Source organism: Heloderma suspectum, chromosome 12 (genome assembly GCF_057233095.1).
Source record: "Heloderma suspectum isolate Gila_16-S chromosome 12, 16-S_ref, whole genome shotgun sequence".
In the NCBI taxonomy this organism is placed as follows: Eukaryota; Metazoa; Chordata; class Lepidosauria; order Squamata; family Helodermatidae; genus Heloderma; species Heloderma suspectum.
In genome coordinates, this window is record NC_139469.1 from 13,972,934 (window position 1) to 13,989,881 (window position 16,948).

Consider the following 16,948-nt stretch of genomic DNA (forward strand, 5'->3'; position numbering starts at 1 on the left):
GGAGATTGTAGAGTTGGAAATGGTGCAGAAAAGGGCAACCAAAAAGATCAAGGGGCTGGAGCAACTCCCCTATTGGGATTGTTTAGATTAGAAAGAAGGCAAGTGATGGGGAGCCAAGATAGAGGTGTACAAAATTATCTATGATATACTTCCTCACATGGCATATAGTTAAACTATAGAATTCACTACCACAAGATGTAGTGATGGCCACCAATTTAGATGGCTTTAAAAGGGGATTGGACAATCAGGATGTGCTCAGCTGAGACATGGTCGACAGCTGGTTGGCCACTGCGTGAGCAGAATACTAGACTAGATGGACTCTTGGTCTGATACAGCATGGTTCTTCTTATGTTCTTCTTATGCCACTGCTACTCCCCAAAACAACCTCTGTGGGATATGCCTGTACCAAACCCACAGAAAACCAGGAGATGAAGAGTAGTACCAAGGATTTGAGAAGATGTCAGCACACTGAAAGCTCTTCTTCTCCATTCAATAGATGACAAGAACTTAAGCCACACCATGCAAAAGAACAGTGGGCTACAATGAGGCTTGCCACCACGTATCTTCAACCTCTCTGAACTAATTATTCAGATGTTAATTATCCAGCGGGCATATGCTGTTCTGGGCCCTGTTTAAAGCAGCACAAATGGCCAACAAATTAATTACTGTGCCGAGCTCTCAGAATGTATGGTTCTTGTTCTTAGGTTGATTTAGTGTCTGCTGTCCTAGGAGAACCACGGAACTGAATTATTACGTGCACGCAGCATAGTGTGATTGGGATCAATCCTCAATGCCTCAACTCCCTCTGTTTTAGAAGCCTTTTTTTTTGCCATTGCTCATTTCAATTTCCCGCTGCTAAGAGTCCGCTTCAGGAAAATGAGTACCATTCAAGCATTTTAGAAAATATTTATTTTGAAAAAAGTTCACCCTGTACAAATGCAAAGTGTAACACCCTCAACACTGCAAGGTTTATAAAAATGGCTAACACGGACCCAAATAAAAGCAATTCATTTTCTTTCTTTTTAAATTACAAAGGTAAAAACTAAAAACAGTTCCTTAAGAAGCTACTTGATGATGTACATTTATATGCGTCAAAACTACAAAAAATAATAATAATAACCAGCTTATCATATACTTTTTGACTTGCACAGCACTGGTTCCATCCAAATATGTATGTTTATGGATGACAAATTTACTTTCCTATATGCGTGAGTCACTAAACTAGATTTCCGAAATGGATCCGTTTTCACTGTACAATGCTCTGCAGGAAAAAAAAAAAAACTAGCACAATTTGTTCATGTTTTATCCAGCTAGAGAGCCCCCTTCCACAAAAAAGGATGATTTTCTATACATTTTGTTACAAAATTGCTGTACAAACCCACGTTTAACACTTGTATATTTCTGGTTGGATTAAAATGGTATTTAAGCAGTTTTTGTACCACTCTGAAGGTAAACAACGAAGAAAACACTTTTTTATAGAGGAAAACATCAAACAATAAGACCCACGATGTGGGAGTACGAAATTCTTAAAGTGTAAAAAAAAAAAAAAAGTTTACAAGTATGCCTGGGGAAATTTGCGCTGCACCGCATCCGTCGAAAACTGTATCTTAACGGATGACAAATTCACTTCATAAATCTTGCAAGCAGCATCTGTGTTCTCACTTTTGACATAAAACGGGATTGCTCTCCTCACTGCACAGGCTTCCTCCTTTCAAACTGGCCCTACAAGCCATCTCAAGTATTAAGCACGCGAAATGACTTGGAGAGTGTAAAAACAGCAGTCTTCCTGGAAACACAATCACGCTAAAAACAGTCCAAAAGGTGGGGCCAGGATGGGCGGTGACGAAGCGAGCCGATGGTTTGAAAAGAGCTCTTAACAATTTATCTCTCTTTTCCCCATAACTGAGCATCATGAGGCCAAGTCAGAGCCACGGGTGCCACGCGGGGTCCATGCGGCACAGGTTGTCCAGACTGTTGGCCGCAGCCACCAGCGTGTTGACTTTGCTCTCCCCTCCCTCAAACTGGGCCAGGTTATGCAGCCGCGTCATGATGGCAGTCACCGCTTTCTGAACCAGCGAAACCAGCTGCTGGCTGTCCATGTTCTCGGGCTGCCCGGCTGCCGAGAGCGGGGAGGACGTATCCTCCTGGGTTTTCTTGTGCCAAGCGATGATTTCGTCTCGCAGCACCGTCTTCAGGATGCCGTCAACCTGCAAGGAGGGGGGAAACAATGATTATGTTTAACTGGGAGGAAATGTCGGGGGGATTATGGATGTTGTGAAACAGTAATGGAAGCGTGCCACGGCACTTTGGCCCCTCCACATAAATCTACCCCCCCCAATTATAATGGCAACTTTAGAGAACTGCAGCCTAGAATGAGCTGTGTTTATTTAATGCTACATATTTGCTTTTCCTTAAAAACAAAAAAAGATTTATACTTGTTCACTTTGGGCAGGAGTCAATGTCTTTGCTTTCTTTTCTTTAAGATGGGGAAGCATCTAAAAATGGTATCCCCACCTAGGATAAATACTTAATCAATCTGAAGTGGTTCAGCCCACTTGTACTTCCTCAGGATTCGAGCATCTCATTCAGCTGCATGCACAGACCAGACAATTATCCGTTTCCAACTGCACCTAGGCCATTCCTTGCCCTGCCTTGCACTCTCTCATTTCATGCGTTTGTAGGCTGGAGCTTGCAAGCGGGGACGTGCTTGCCCCATTGTCACGGACAGCACTTAGCACAGCCTCCTGCAGATTTCTGGTCTACAAGTCCCATTATCCCTGTCCATTGGCAACGGTGGTCTGGGGTGATGGGAGCGGTAGTCCAGAACATCTGGAGAAGGGGCGGGGAACGTGTGGTCCTCCAGATGTTGCTGGACTGCAACTCCCATCAGCCCTAGCCAGCATAGCCAGCGGTGAGGAACGATGGGAGATGCAGTCCAACAACAACTGGAGGACCAGATGTTCCCCATCCCTAATCCTGAGGGACCCAGGCTGACACAGCACATCCAGAAGTACTTTATCAGTATTATTATGATGGATGCTTTGCACTTTGGGGGGGAAAAAACCAAGGCTTGTATATTTTAATCCTCTCCACTTTTCAGATTTTTTTTTGCTTGCATTTAAAAGAGAGGATTTAGTACTACTGCAGGTTGCGGCTTAAGATGCCTAATTAAGAAAATCACACGGCGTGCCATGCGCGCTCTTTTCATGTACTGTGTGGTACTCTCAATGTAATGTGGCGGCTGCAAATTGCCACCCAACTGCGAGTTTCTTCATTTCTGGTGAAGTATCAGATTTTAAAAGGGAAGAATCCCAATTCCTTGAGCAAACTGCACCCTGCTAAGAGCTGAAGTCCATCAAAGCCACTATATATCTTTAGCTTCCTACCCTGCTAACAAGCTGCCAAGACATATTCTTATTTGCGGCATTATTGGAAAAGGGCTACACGATGCTACATTTGTCATTCACATCATAATTCCCAGACTTGCAAACACACAACGTTGCTGGAATGGTATGGCAACTGCTGAGGCAAGTTAATTTCAACCCAACAGGCCAAGCTGAGCGCAGAATTATCCTCCACTTTGCTGCAATTCTGCCTGAGAAGCAGGCTTGCAAAGGCATCCACCAGAGTTTTTATAGATCTGCTGTTTAGACAAGTGGAAGTTAAATCATTCTCTAATTGTCTGGAAAACCCTCTTTGAAGAGGCCTGAACCAGAGAAGCTCCCTTTTCAGATGTGTTTGAGCTCAATATATAATCTATTGTGCCGATTCACAACTGACAGGAGGGACACACCATATACCGATGGGGTGTGACCTTCTTTAGCAGGCCGCTAGCACTGAGTTCTAGAGATGCCATAGGGCCAGTCCCATGTCTGCACATTGACTGGGTTCGCACAGTACGCTAACCCACACTCAGTGGTTGAACCGTGGGTTGTTGTTGAACCGTGGGCTGTTTGTTGAACTGTGGGTTAGCGTGTTGTCTGAACCGAGGACATTTTCCACAGGGTAATTTGCTAAGCGTGCAGTGTGGCTTATTTTTCTCGAACAAGCAACCTTGAGAACCCATGGTTTGTTGTTAACCACTCTGAACAATCCAACAAGCCACACTGCATGGTTAATAAGCCACCCTGTGGAAAATGTCTTGGGTTCAGACAACACACTAACCCATGGTTCAACAAACAACCCACGGTTCAAGAACAAGCCACACTCAACCACTGAGTGTGGGTTTGCGTCTTGTGTGAACAGTTCAATTATCAGCTTAGACCAATAATAAGCAGTCCCTCTGTAAAACAGGGGTGAGGAACCTCTTTCAGCCCAAGGGCCAAATTCAATTTCAGATAAGTTCTCGGGGGCCACATTCCAGTGAAGGGCAGAGCCAAAGGCAAAGGGGGTGGGGCCCAAAATACAAACCCAGCCCCCCAGCCTATTGTAGCTTAAAGCTCTTAGAAAGGGTAAAATCTTCAGAAAAGCCAGGGTTTTCCCCCAACCAACAAATGATTGTTGGTTGGGGGAAAAGGAAGTATGAACATCTGGAGGACTCCAGAGGGCTGGATTTGGCCCCCAGTCCTGAGGCTGCTTACCTCTGCTGTAAAGAAGAGCCTGGTCCACAGCAGCATGTGCATCCTCTGACATAATTTTCTGCCAATAGCTAGGGATGGCCAATTTTGTAGTGTTTTGCGATGCCAGGGCAAATAAGCTCACACAAGTTAGCAGCCTGCCAAAAATGTTTTACTGGCCTGGCAGGGGAAGGCTGCAGAGCTCTGGTTCTCTTGCAGCAGCCCACCTCCATGCTGGGTGCGGAGGAGGGATGGAGCACTCCATCTTTCCTCTGCTGGCCCATTCACTCGTTTTGCATGGAACTCCGTGTATTTGCCTGCATGGAAATCCTTGTCACCTATGGCGACCGGGGGAGTACTTAAATACAAGCCTTGGTTAATATGAGAAGCCCATATAATCCGTAAATGAGATCTCTGCCCAAAGGAGGAGAGGATGGAGTTACATATTATGCTAGCAAACACTTAACTTCCCAGGTGATGGCAATGGGAAGAGGGGTGGCGTTCTGTGATGTTCTGGGAGGCAGCTCCAGGCACAAGGGGCAGCAAGGGAGAACAGGCAGAATTGTTCGAGGCAGCGAGAGACCCTTCAGGTGTCTGAAGGTGGAGCTGAAGGAACTGAGAGGCAGGCTGCTACAGGAGGACCAGAGCTCCCCACCCTTCCTCTGCCAGGCCAGTACAAAAGCATTTGCAGGCTACTAACTTGTGTGAGCGTATTTGCCCTGGCATCACAATACCCTATAAAAGACCTCAGGGCCTGATCCTACTGGATTCCTACCACTGTCAACTGCCCTGGGGGGAGAATTCCAGGAGAGGGAGTTAAATAAGAATCGCCTCCTCCCATATGTGCCTGCCCAGGCCGCAAGATCATCCTCAGCGGTCCTCCTCTAGGAGCCCCTGCCAAAGGAAGCAAGGTTGCTGGCTACCAGGAAGAGGGCCTTTTCTGCCGTGGCACCCTGGCTGTGGAATGAGCTCCCTAGAGAGGCTCACCTGGCACCTACGAAAGTACTTTTTACTCTCCCAGAATTTTAGCATTTTTAATCTTTTAGCTCTGGTGTTTTAAATCTGTATTTTAAATCTCTGCCTTGCTGCTAGGTTTTATTCTGGTTGTACTGTTATATTGTGGTTGTAAGCTTTCATAGTTTATGTTATTTTATGCTGTACTCTGTGGTTTTACTTTCTGTGAACCACCCAGAGAGCTCCGGCTATTGGGCAGTGTGTGTGTGTATATATAAATAAAAGGAGAACTCCAGACACCTGCTCCTGTTCCAGCTGGACTTCTCCTGCCTCCAGTGTGTGTGTGTGTGGGGGGGGGGGGGCATCTTCCACCAACTGCCCTGTGGGAAGGATCCTGATGACTGTGAGTTTTTAAAAAAAATGTTAATATTGTTTATTTTAATTTTATTGTATTTATTTATTTCATTTATATACTGCCCAATAGCCGAAGCTCTCTGGGCAGTTCACAAAAATTAAAACCACAAAGTACAGCATAAAACAATATCAAATATGAACGCTTAAAACCACAATATAACAGTACAACCAGAATAAAACCTAGCAGCAATACAGAGCTTTAAAATACAGATTTAAAACACCAGAGCTAAAAGACTAGGAAGCTAAAATGCTAAAATACGGGGAGACTAAGAAGGTCTTCACCTGGCGCCAGAAGGAGAACAACGTAGGCGCCAGGCAAACCAATCTAGGGAGTTCATTCCACAGCCCAGGTGCCACAGCAGAAAAGTCCCTCTTCCTCACTTCCTTTGGCAGGGGCTCTCGGAGAAGGACCCCTGAAGATGATCTTAGGGTCCAGCAAGCACGTATGGGTGGAGGCGATCCTTCAGATTTTATTATTTTTATGTTACTTGTAAACCGCCTTGGTACAATTTGTATCCTGAATGGCGGCATAGAAGTAATTGCAAATAGGGGCCGCAACAGTGATCGCTAAGGCCACAGAGAACTCTGAAGTCAAGGAAAAGGAATTTGTACTGGATCTGGGAGTGGACATTCCCCTTCGTTGTATTCCTGTTGAGCCATCCTGATAAGCTCCCAAGTAATTCTAGAGTTTCCCATATTTTTAAAATTCATTTTATGTATCACCTCATTTAAAAATCACCTTGTAGAGCACAACTGCCCCTTCAAGGCAGTGTACAAAATTTCCTAACACACAATCATCATCCTATTAAAACCACATTATACCTTTTTAAAATTGAGCAGCTGCAGTTACAACATCAGCAACGAATAAAGGCAGCAATTATTAAGAAGCAGACTGAACTGAAAACACTTAAGTTGTTTCTTAAGTTTCCACACATGGGGCCACTCGTATTTCCCGTGGGAGAGAGTTCCATAAGTGTGCTCCACTGCTGGAAAGGCCCTGTCCATTTGAAAACTACAGATGAGCACAGCAAAGTTGCAGTAGAAAAGCCCCCAAACCCCCACTCACACGTCAACTGTAGCCATACCTTGAAGTTTGGCTGTGCAAAGCAACGAGCAACTGCGATCATAGAAGCTGTGAGTGGCCCAGAAACCCCAATGGTGGTGAGGAACTCGGAAATGTTCGGCGTGAGTCGGAACGGAACAGGCCGGTTGGCATCAAGATCCCCAGTAGCATCATTGATGTCAAATCGGAAGTATGCCACATTCAGTTTGCCGGTATCCTGATGGTTTTAAAGGAAATTTTGTTACACAAAATTTAACAATGGAAGATGACAAAAGCAGCAAAACATTGCCCCAAAGCAAGAGCATCCGTGCATCCCTCTAAGACAGGAGAGGACAACCTCCGCCCCGCTCCCCTGGCCTAATCCAGCCTGTGCTGGGGTCTAATCCTGCCTCTGGGGGGTTGAGCACTCAGTGCAGGTCCCGCCCCCTGTGGGAGAGGAATCCCTATGTTATCTCTGCTTGGAGATAATAAAGGGATTCCCCCGAGAGCCCCGGCTGAGTCCCTTCCCAGGGCGCTTGTGCCCCAGTTGGGATGCAAGCAGCATAGGAAGGAGCGGTCTGATGTGTCTGGGGCTTGCAGGAGCTGGCCCCTAGAAGCACCGTCTCCTTCTGCCCGCCCCGATCGGGATGCAAGCAGGGCAAGAAGGAGCTGCATGACTCGGCTGGTCGTGTCCCTTCCCACCCTGCTCACACCCTCATCAGGACAGGAACGGGGCAGGAAGGAGATGCTTGGCCAGTGCTTGCAAGTGGCCAAGTCACTTTCCATGCAGAAGCACAGAGTTCCATGCCTCAATCTGCACAGAAAATAAAAGGAGGTGCGGCGGTGCCAACGATGTCATGGGAGGAGGTGGGGCTTTGTGGCAGGGCCCCGACCCTTGAGGTAATCTGGCCCGCCAGACTTGGTCCAGGGGGAAATCCAGCCCCTGACCACCACCACCCCACACACACGCGCCATCCTGCTCTATGATCTCTCTCATGCGCAAGGGGTAAATGTGGACGGAATAAAAAGGACAGTTTCCAATGACAACTCCAACGGCCGCCCACTCAGACAATACCGGTACAAAGCAAGGTTAACAAGAGTTTCAGCTGTATACACTCTTCCTTATTAGCGGGTATATAAAGATGACAGACAGGAGCATCCTCTGAAAGTTATCAGTCTTGAATAATGGACTCTTTTGTGCTGCCGGGTGGATGGATCAGGGGTAGAGAAAAATCTCCACTCTTTTGGGGTTTGTTTCTTTTGCTGCACTCATGATAGCAAATTCATTGTTCATTCTGAGACCTTAAAACCAAGGATATGCAGAGAGGGTTAAAAAAAAAAAAGGATACCGGGGCAGCGGGGGGATTAAATTTCAGTGACATTCAGAATGCCTTGCATTACATTTCCATTTGGAATTGAATGCTCTTGCATTGAAAGGTGACGGCATATTGCTTTCCTAGCAGATATCTTTAAAAAGTTTCAAAAATGGTTCAAATAGCCATTGTGGTATTAAATATATATTCTTCAGGAGCCCCCACCAAAGGAAGTGAGGTGGGTGGCTACCAAGAAGAGGGCCTTTTCTGCTGTGGCACCCCAGTTGTGGAATGAGCTTCCCAGAGAGGCTCGCCTGGCGCCTACATTGTGCTTGTTTTGGTGCTTGGTGAAGACCTTTCTATTCTCCCAGGCATTTTAGTTTTTCAGTTTTCTATCTGGTACTGTATTTTAAATTTTTGCACAGCTGCTAGCTTCTGTTTGGTTGCTATTTTTATTTTTACACTGCGGTTTTAAACTTTTATATTGTATTGTCTGTATTTTATTGCTTTGCATTTGGTGGTTTTAATTGTTGTGAACCACCCAGACAAATAAATAAATGAAATAAATCAATAAACAGGGAATCAGCATATGCAAGTTGTCTCAACACGTACCTGAGCAATTTGCAGCATTTCAGGGTTCAGCCTGTTCAAGTGGAAGACGAATTCTGCAAAACCGATCAGGGCCAACTGGATGGTGAACATCTTCCGGAACGTCCAGTAATCGGTGGCGTTTGGAAAAGTATGTAGGGCCCACTCCTTTAGCATGCTGCGTGGCACCATGTTGCCCTGCACCTCTTTCAGAATATCACGGAGAACCTAAAAGGGAGGCAGAAAAGCTACTAGGACAAGGGCTTCACAAGCTTTCAAGGGAGGTTTTGCATCCGCCATTACACACTTCGACTGCAGGTGGTGCGATAGATTTGCATCAGTTGAGCGCTGATCACTGGTGGTTATCCAGCATTTGCACGGTTTCCCAGAGCTTGAAACTCAAATAGACTCATAGGGTTTGAAGGGGCTTACAAGACCATCGAGGCCAACCCCCTGCTCAATGCAGGAAGCGTGATTCCCAGGCGGTCTCCCATCCAAGTACGAACCAGGGCTGACCCTGCTTAGCTTCTGAGATCAGGCAAGCAGCATTACTGGAGGGCTATCATAGACTCATAGGGTTGGGAGGGGCCTACAAGACCATCAAGCCCAACCCCCTGCTCAATGCAGGAAGCCTGATTCCTAGGTGGCCTCACATCCAAGTATGAACCAGGGCTGATCCTGCCTAGCTTCAGAGGTCAGACGAGATCAGGCCCATCCAGCCTTTGCTACTTAGGTTGGCATTTTTGCTATTTTGCCCCGCCCATTTTGCTTTTGGCTCCGCCCACCGCTGGAATGCAGCCCCCAAGAACTTATTTGAAATGGAATTTGGGCTTTGGGCTGAAAGAGGTACCCCACCTCTGCAGTAAATTGAGAATGGGGTCATTCCATCATGCAACTACACCCTCGGTTGCCACGATATGGTCTGGCATCCTTCCTTCCTGCCTGGTTTCAATTCCATGTCACTCATGAGCATCCCACTCCTTGGGAGACAGCCTTATCTTTCACTGGTCTGTACAGCGCTTAGCATGCTCTGGCCACAATCAAGATCAGCTTCAAGCATCTGGGTATTAATGTTGCCACACACTCGGCAGCCAAGTTGTGCCCCACATGTAAACATCTGTGAACTACCTCCATATTCAATTACTACAGCATGGACTGGCCTAATTAATTAGAAAGAGAAATAAAGTGGGGACCTGCTCCACTGCACTAGGAAAGAACGATAATTACTCAGAGAGACTCCATTTTCACAACCTGAAGGCAAGAGCCTCAGAAGAGAAGAAAAAAGGAATTGAGACAGATGTTCCAAGTCACTTAATTTTATTTTATGCTGTGCAAGGGCTGAAAGGCTGTTTATTACAGACTGAACTTTCAGGGCCCAACTTTCAGCGCCTGGAATTTCAACAACTACAGTGGGGCAACAAGACAGCGCTAGGCCCAACTATATGCATTCGAGCTTTTAAACTAATTCTTTCCTAAAAGGAAGGACTTCTTCACGCAGCGCATATTTAAACCATGGAATTCACTACCACAGGAAGTACTGATGACCACCAGTTTGGATGGCTTTAAAAGGGGCTTAGGAAAATCCCTGGAGGAAAAGGCTATCCATGGCTACTAGTCTTGATGGCTATGTGCTCCCTCCAGTACCAGAGGCAGGGAGCCTATGTGCACCAGTTGCTGGGGAAGATGTGCGGGAGGGTGCTGTTGCACTCAGGCCCTGCTTCTGGGTTTCCGGTCGAGAGCTGGCTGGCCGCTGTGTGACAGAATGGTGGACTAGATGGACCCTTGGTCTGATCCAGCAGGGCTCTTCTGATGTCCGTATGTTCACTATGTCTTGTTTACACCACTGCAGGGGGATTCAAACCGTGTCTCAGTCAGCCTTAAGAAATCAGGTGAAACGTTTCAGGACAGTCCTTTAATGCCAACTGGAAAGCGCTCGTCACAGACCATTCTACGCAGTGTTGGTTCCAGCGTTTGAGGGCCTTTGGGAAAGGCCCCCTCCACGGGCCCCCTTCCCACAGCGAGTCGACCTTCTCACCACCATGGTCACCAGCCGCTCTTGCTCCTCCTCCTCCTCTTTCTCAGCATGGCTACCACTGGCTTGCTTGACAGGCAGGGAGCCAGGGAGCCAGCAGGCCACGGCATCTCCTGCTCCTCCTTCTCATCACCACCGTTGTCTGGGCCACAGTGAGAAGCAAGTGAATAAGAACGTTAGAATGGTGAGGAGGAGGAGCAACTCCGGGGGGCTCTGGTAAGTGGGCCCTTGCTGGGGTGTGCAACCTCAGCAGGTGCCCAGCCATATCTACCCTTGACGCCGGCCCTGAATTTATTGACTGAAACACAAGACCGCGACAGCATTCAGACCGTGGTTGCTGAGCATTCATAGCTGTTCACATACATCACCACGGTCAACTCTACATTATTACTGTTGTTGTTCACGTACTAGGAAGCTGCCTTCTACCACGTCAGACTACATGTATGTTTAGACCAGGATTGTCTGCTCTGGCTGGCGGAGGCCTCCTGGCGTCTCCAGCAGAGGTCCTTCTCGTCACCTGCTACCCGATCCCTTTTCCATGGGAGATGCCCAGGATTGGGCCTGGGCTCTTCCACACGCAGAGCATGCGCTCTACCACCAATCAAAGGTGCCTTCCCGTCACAGGTGGGCCGACGAAAGTTGAGAGAATGGTGGGCGGCGTCGCAAGTCTGTGCTTGAACTCACAAAGAAGAGAATTCCTCCTTCGGTGCTGTTTAGACCCATGGCTTCCGCTAGCAAGAAAAAGAAAATCCCGGAGCCCCCTCCTCAGGCGGCTGTGTTGCGCACCTTGCCTTTTTATCATAATTACGCTCTATTAATCATGTAAGGTGGAGAGGCAACGAGGCTCTTTGGACGGTTTCTGCTTTCAGAGGTTTCACCACAATATTAATGTGACGCAGGTGCCTGTTTGGTCCCTTTGGCGGCGCCACTTTAAAAGACTATTTTGCAGACAGAAGTGGCGGGGGGGGGGAGGCACGAGATGGATGCATCGAAGATGAGGCAAGGAAAGCAGGTTCGGGGAAGAGAGCATCCCCGCGCATTCATCACAGATGCAATACCTGATGGCTGGCCTGGGTCCCTCGTGCCTGGACAGTCGCCAGCCTGTCATAGTAGCGAGAAATCGGGCTGTCATGTTCGATACCCTTCTTGGCACAGCGTTGCTTGTATATCTCCACAAGGGAGAGAGATGAGGGATTGTCTTCTACGAGGCGCATCTGTGGAGACACGGCCACGACTCGAGGGACTGGGGAGGAAAGAGAAGGAAGGAGAGAAAAACCTGTTAATGTAAAATGAATGGCTTGAAGGATCTCGGCCAACAAGCCCAAAATATTGTTCCTCCTTTCACAGGACGACTGGAATGATCACACCTTGTCCTTACCTTCACAGCTCTCCAGAGGCTTCAAGGATCTATCTATCTATCTATCTATCTATCTATCTATCTATCTATCTATCTATCCATCCATCCATCCATCTATCTATCCATCTATCTATCCATCCATCTATCCATCCATCTATCCATCCATCCATCTATCCATCCATCCATCTATCCATCCATCCATCTATCCATCCATCCATCCATCTATCCATCCATCCATCTATCCATCCATCCATCCATCTATCCATCCATCTATCCATCTATCTATCTATCAATCAAATTTATTAATCGCCCATCTGGCTGGTCACCCAGCCACTCCGGGCGATGTACAAGTAGATAATAAAACAGTTTAAACCAATAAAATTCTATAGTAAAAACATTTTCTAAAATACCCTAACCCACCCCAACAAGCCAACAAGCCCAAAACATTGTTTCTCCTTTCATTGGATGACTGGAATGATCATACCTTGTCCTTACCTTCAAAGCTCTCCAGAGGCTCGAAGGATCTCAGCTCCCCAGAGGCTTGAAGGATCTCAGCCAACAAGCCCAAAACATTGTTCCTCCTTTCACAGGACAACTGGAATGACCACAACTTGTCCTTACCTTCAAAGCTCTCCAGAGTCTTGAAGGATCTCAGCTCTCCAGAGTCTTGAAGGATCTCAGCTCTCCAGAGTCTTGAAGGATCTCAGCCAACAAGCCCAAAACGTTTCTCCTTTCACAGGACGACTGGAATGATCTCGCCTTGTCCTTACCTTCAAATCTCTCCAGAGGCTTCCTTGGCCTCCCTTTCTCCTCTCAGCTCCCAATATGTCCTTGCCTCACAACGTTTGGTCCTACAACACTACCACCTTTGGCTGCTCAAAGGCTTCTGGCTCTCTTAGATAACTCCACTCACTCTGTCTAATTCAGGAGAGGGCCACACATTCCCCCCCCCAGCCTTTTACTTTTGCATTCCTCCACCAAATTTGTCAATGAAATTTGTGTGCACAGCAGCAAAAAGGCAGCAATCCCCCCTTGTTTTTTTTTTAAAAAAACAAGTCATGGTTAGAGCCGCAGCAAAAAAGGGCTGGGTTTTTTTAGGGATGGTGGAGAATTTCTCCCCGAATCTTCGGGGGGCCAAGCGCCAACGCATTCGGCCCCCCGAAATTGGTGGTGAAATTCTCCACCATCCCCCCGCCCCCGCCCCCCCGGGATGGGACTTACCTTTGGCGAATGTCCCTCCCGGCGGCGGGTCCCGGCGGCGGTTCGTCGGCCTTTCGTCGGGGGCGGCAGCCGGTCTTCCGACCGGCTGCCGCCACCGCCATTACAAAGTGTAAAAAACAAAACAAAACCCCGTGATAGGCTACGTAATGATTAACATAGCCTATCATGGCTAGATTTCCAAAGTCAGCCGTGATAGGCTACGTAAATCGTTACGTAGCCTATCACGGGTGACTTTGAAAAACAAAAAAAGCGCGTACGCAAATGGCGGCGCCTATAGGCCACCGCCATTTGCGTACGCGTTTTGCTTTGTTTTTCAAAGTCACCCATGATAGGCTACGTAATGATTAACGTAGCCTATCACGGCTGACTTTGGAAATCTAGCCGTGATAGGCTACGTTAATCGTTACGTAGCCTATCACGGGTTTGTTTTTGTTTTTTTTTACACTTTGTTTCACGGCTGGGGAGACGGGGCGCTTCTCCCCGGCCTGAATTTTGGCCGGGCGAGGCAGGAATCCTCCCCCCCTGGCCTGAATTTCAGCCGGGCGAGGCGGGACGGCTCCCCCCCTCGCCTGAACTTCGGGGGGAGAAGCAAAGCACCTCCCCCCCACTGCGAAGCACCCCTGCGAAAAGTTAAGTGACTTTCATACATCCCTAGGTTTTTTGCTGCCAAGCTGGCAGATTTTGGTGGCAAATTTGGTGGCACAGCGGCAACGGGGTACGGACAAATTGGCCAATGGAAAGTGCCCAGCCCTGGTCTAGCTGCTCCTTGTACCGCCACCCTGAACACATCAATGTGAAAAACAATGCTGGCCCAACCAGCTGTCACATTCCCTTGGCCCCCTCCTTCCTCATGCACACACACAAGAAGAGAGGCTTCAGTCTCACGCTTTTAATTCACTATCAACAGGTTCCTTACAGATGCAAATCCTCGAAGACTCTCAGGCTACAAAGGAATACAGCTGCTTCATTTACGAATGGCAACAGGGGATCCAAATGGGAGCTATGATGTTGCCAGCAGTTTGAAACAAGAACTTGCTGGCTAGAATAACTTAGGGAGGGATGCCCCTCCCTTCCAGTGATGCTCCCCTACGTTGAACCTCACACATTGCCAACCCAGTCAGCCGACTGAGCTCCGCCTCTAACTTTTCTGAGCTCTGCCTCTAACTTTTCCCTCTTCACTCTGTGCCGCAGTCTAGCATCCCTTAGGTCACGCCCCGTGCTCTCCTCCTCCTCCTCCTGGATTCTTATTGGGGGGGGGGGGGGTTCAGGCCCAGCCATCTGGGTGCTAGCCTCATGAGAAGCACGCCTATCCGTATCTGAACTCGTTCGGGAAGATGCCTCCCCCAGTTCTGGCTGTTCCCCTTCTGAGTCTGAACTGCTAACTATCTCCATACGCTCAGAATCAATCCTGACATCAGCTTTACTGTTGCTGTTTCTCAAACCACAGCAGGATACCTGAACTCTAGGTCCCCCGCTGATGGAGAACGGAATCAGTATACTGCTGGAAGTATTCTGCACATAAGAACTGGAGCAGCAGTGGCAGCTGCAGTTCTTATGAAGCCAGGCCGCACTTCACAGGCCTTCATTTTATTTATTCATTACATTTCTATGCCATCCAATAGCTCAAGTTAGCTAAAGTTCTCTGGGCGGTTCACTACAATTAAAACCACAAAATACATAATACAATACAATATTAAATGTAAACATGTAAAACTACAGTCTGTAAGTACAAACCAAAATAAAACCTAGCAGCAATGCAGAGATTTAAAAAATTCAGTAACAGATTTAAAGAGAACTAAAAGACTAAAATGCTTGGGAAAATGAGAAGGTCTTCAACTGGCACTAGAAAGAGCACAATGTAGGTGCCAGGCGAGTCTCTCTGGGAAGCTCATTCCACAACTGCGGTGCCACAGCAGAAAAGGCCCTCTTCTTGGTAGCCGCCCACCTCATTTCCTTTGGCACAGGCTCCCAGAGAAGGACTGCTGAAGATGATATTAGGATCTGGGCAGGTCCATCTAGGCGGAGACAAGCCTTCAGGTAACCTGGCCCCAAGCCATTTAGGGCTTTGAATGTTAATAACAGCACTTTGAATTGGGCCTGGACATGGACTGGCAGCCAGTGCAGATGGAAAAGTCCTGGTATCAGAGCATGGGTTAACTGTAGCTAGGCTATCTCTGTCCAGGTAAGGACATAGTTGGTATATCAGCCTAAGCCTTTCAGAACTTCCCTAGGCCCCTCGCACAGACCAATTCAGAAGGAGCACCCAAACAGCTGTCCTTCCTGTTTTGCAAATGTGCAGAACTTGAATACACGGAAGACAGCTGCAGTACTGCAGAGGGGCTGGTCTGTTTTATTATGGGCTTGTTGTAATCTAAGTGTTTAGGTCACAATAGCGCAAATGAAAATGCAGTGGAAGGGCAGGATATGGATCTTTTGAACAAACTAGCATATATGGTACCTGCCTGTCAGGGTGGAAACTGAGTCCATAGAGCCCCAGAGCAGTTCTGATTCTGAGGAAGAACAGCAATCCGTGGGAGAGGAGCTCGCTCATCTCTCACAAGCACAGCAGCTGGCAGAGATTCCTCCTGCCAGCATTCCTGGGAGAGATAGTGACCCTGGCAGTGAGAGAGCGCTGGAGGGGGGCTTGCTGGATGCTCGGCGCAGATGCAGGGAGCGGCGACAGATGGAGGGCGCCGAAAGGAGGCGCTCCGCTCGTTTGGCGCTCAAACAACGGTCGTGTCCCGAGGACCCAAGGGAAAGAGGGAGGATCTCTCCCTAGCCCATAAGTTCAGGGTCTTCCCGTGATTCTCCTTCAAACGGGGACCAACTGCCTTACCTGGAGCTTAGGCTACTCTGCTATCTTTCCCCAGTGCAGTTCCTTGCTTAGTCGCTAGTGATTAGTATCTGAAAGAGTCATAAAGTAATAACGGAATAAAGCCTCGGAAGGAATCCTCGTCGTCTGTGTCCTGAGTTGGCTATCGGAGGGGACTGCAAGAGGCAGCTAGGGCGCTCCTGACACTGCCGCTGCCCAAAACTATGGCTGCAATATTAAGTTGACTGAAACATTTCATTAGTCTGTAAAGGTTCCTCTCATTAAAATCAGTCAGCAGGTTTTAAAACATTTTAAGTATTTCGTAGAAATCCTTATAAAAACAGCAGATGGCAGCAACTATCTCAAAAACACTTCCCCGCCCCAAAAGGCATTGTCTCTTCCACGCAGGAGAAAGCAGGACATGCCTCTCCAACAATGCCAAAATGCAGTGTCTAAAAACAAAAAGGGTTGGATCGAAAGGTTCCCTTATCTGCCGGAGGACAGATAACAAAACGGACCTCTTTAGATCCAACCCAAAGTCTGCCTGCCTGCCTTTCTTTCTTTTAGGGACTACTGTTTTTGTGTCCAAATGTATACAGATTCAGTCAATCAATAACCAGCTCATACAGAATTCTTTAAAGGAGCAACAGGACTTCTTC

At 47.7% G+C, this 16,948-nt stretch overlaps 1 protein-coding gene across 9 annotated transcripts in view; it reads right to left on the reverse strand.

The window, feature by feature from the left end:
- Positions 1–888: 888 nt before the first annotated feature.
- TRRAP (transformation/transcription domain associated protein) overlaps positions 889–16,948 on the reverse strand; it is a 202,979-nt gene continuing 186,919 nt past the window's right edge. For all 9 annotated transcript variants that reach the window (XM_084818421.1, XM_084818419.1, XM_084818422.1 and 6 more), the window contains 4 exons: positions 11,958–12,142; positions 8,892–9,095; positions 7,010–7,204; positions 889–2,207 (listed from right to left, as the gene is read on the reverse strand). In XM_084818421.1, the coding sequence (XP_084674547.1) occupies positions 1,923–2,207; positions 7,010–7,204; positions 8,892–9,095; positions 11,958–12,142 (869 nt within the window). In that variant the 3' untranslated portion in view covers positions 889–1,922. The remainder of the gene's footprint in view (positions 2,208–7,009; positions 7,205–8,891; positions 9,096–11,957; positions 12,143–16,948) is intronic.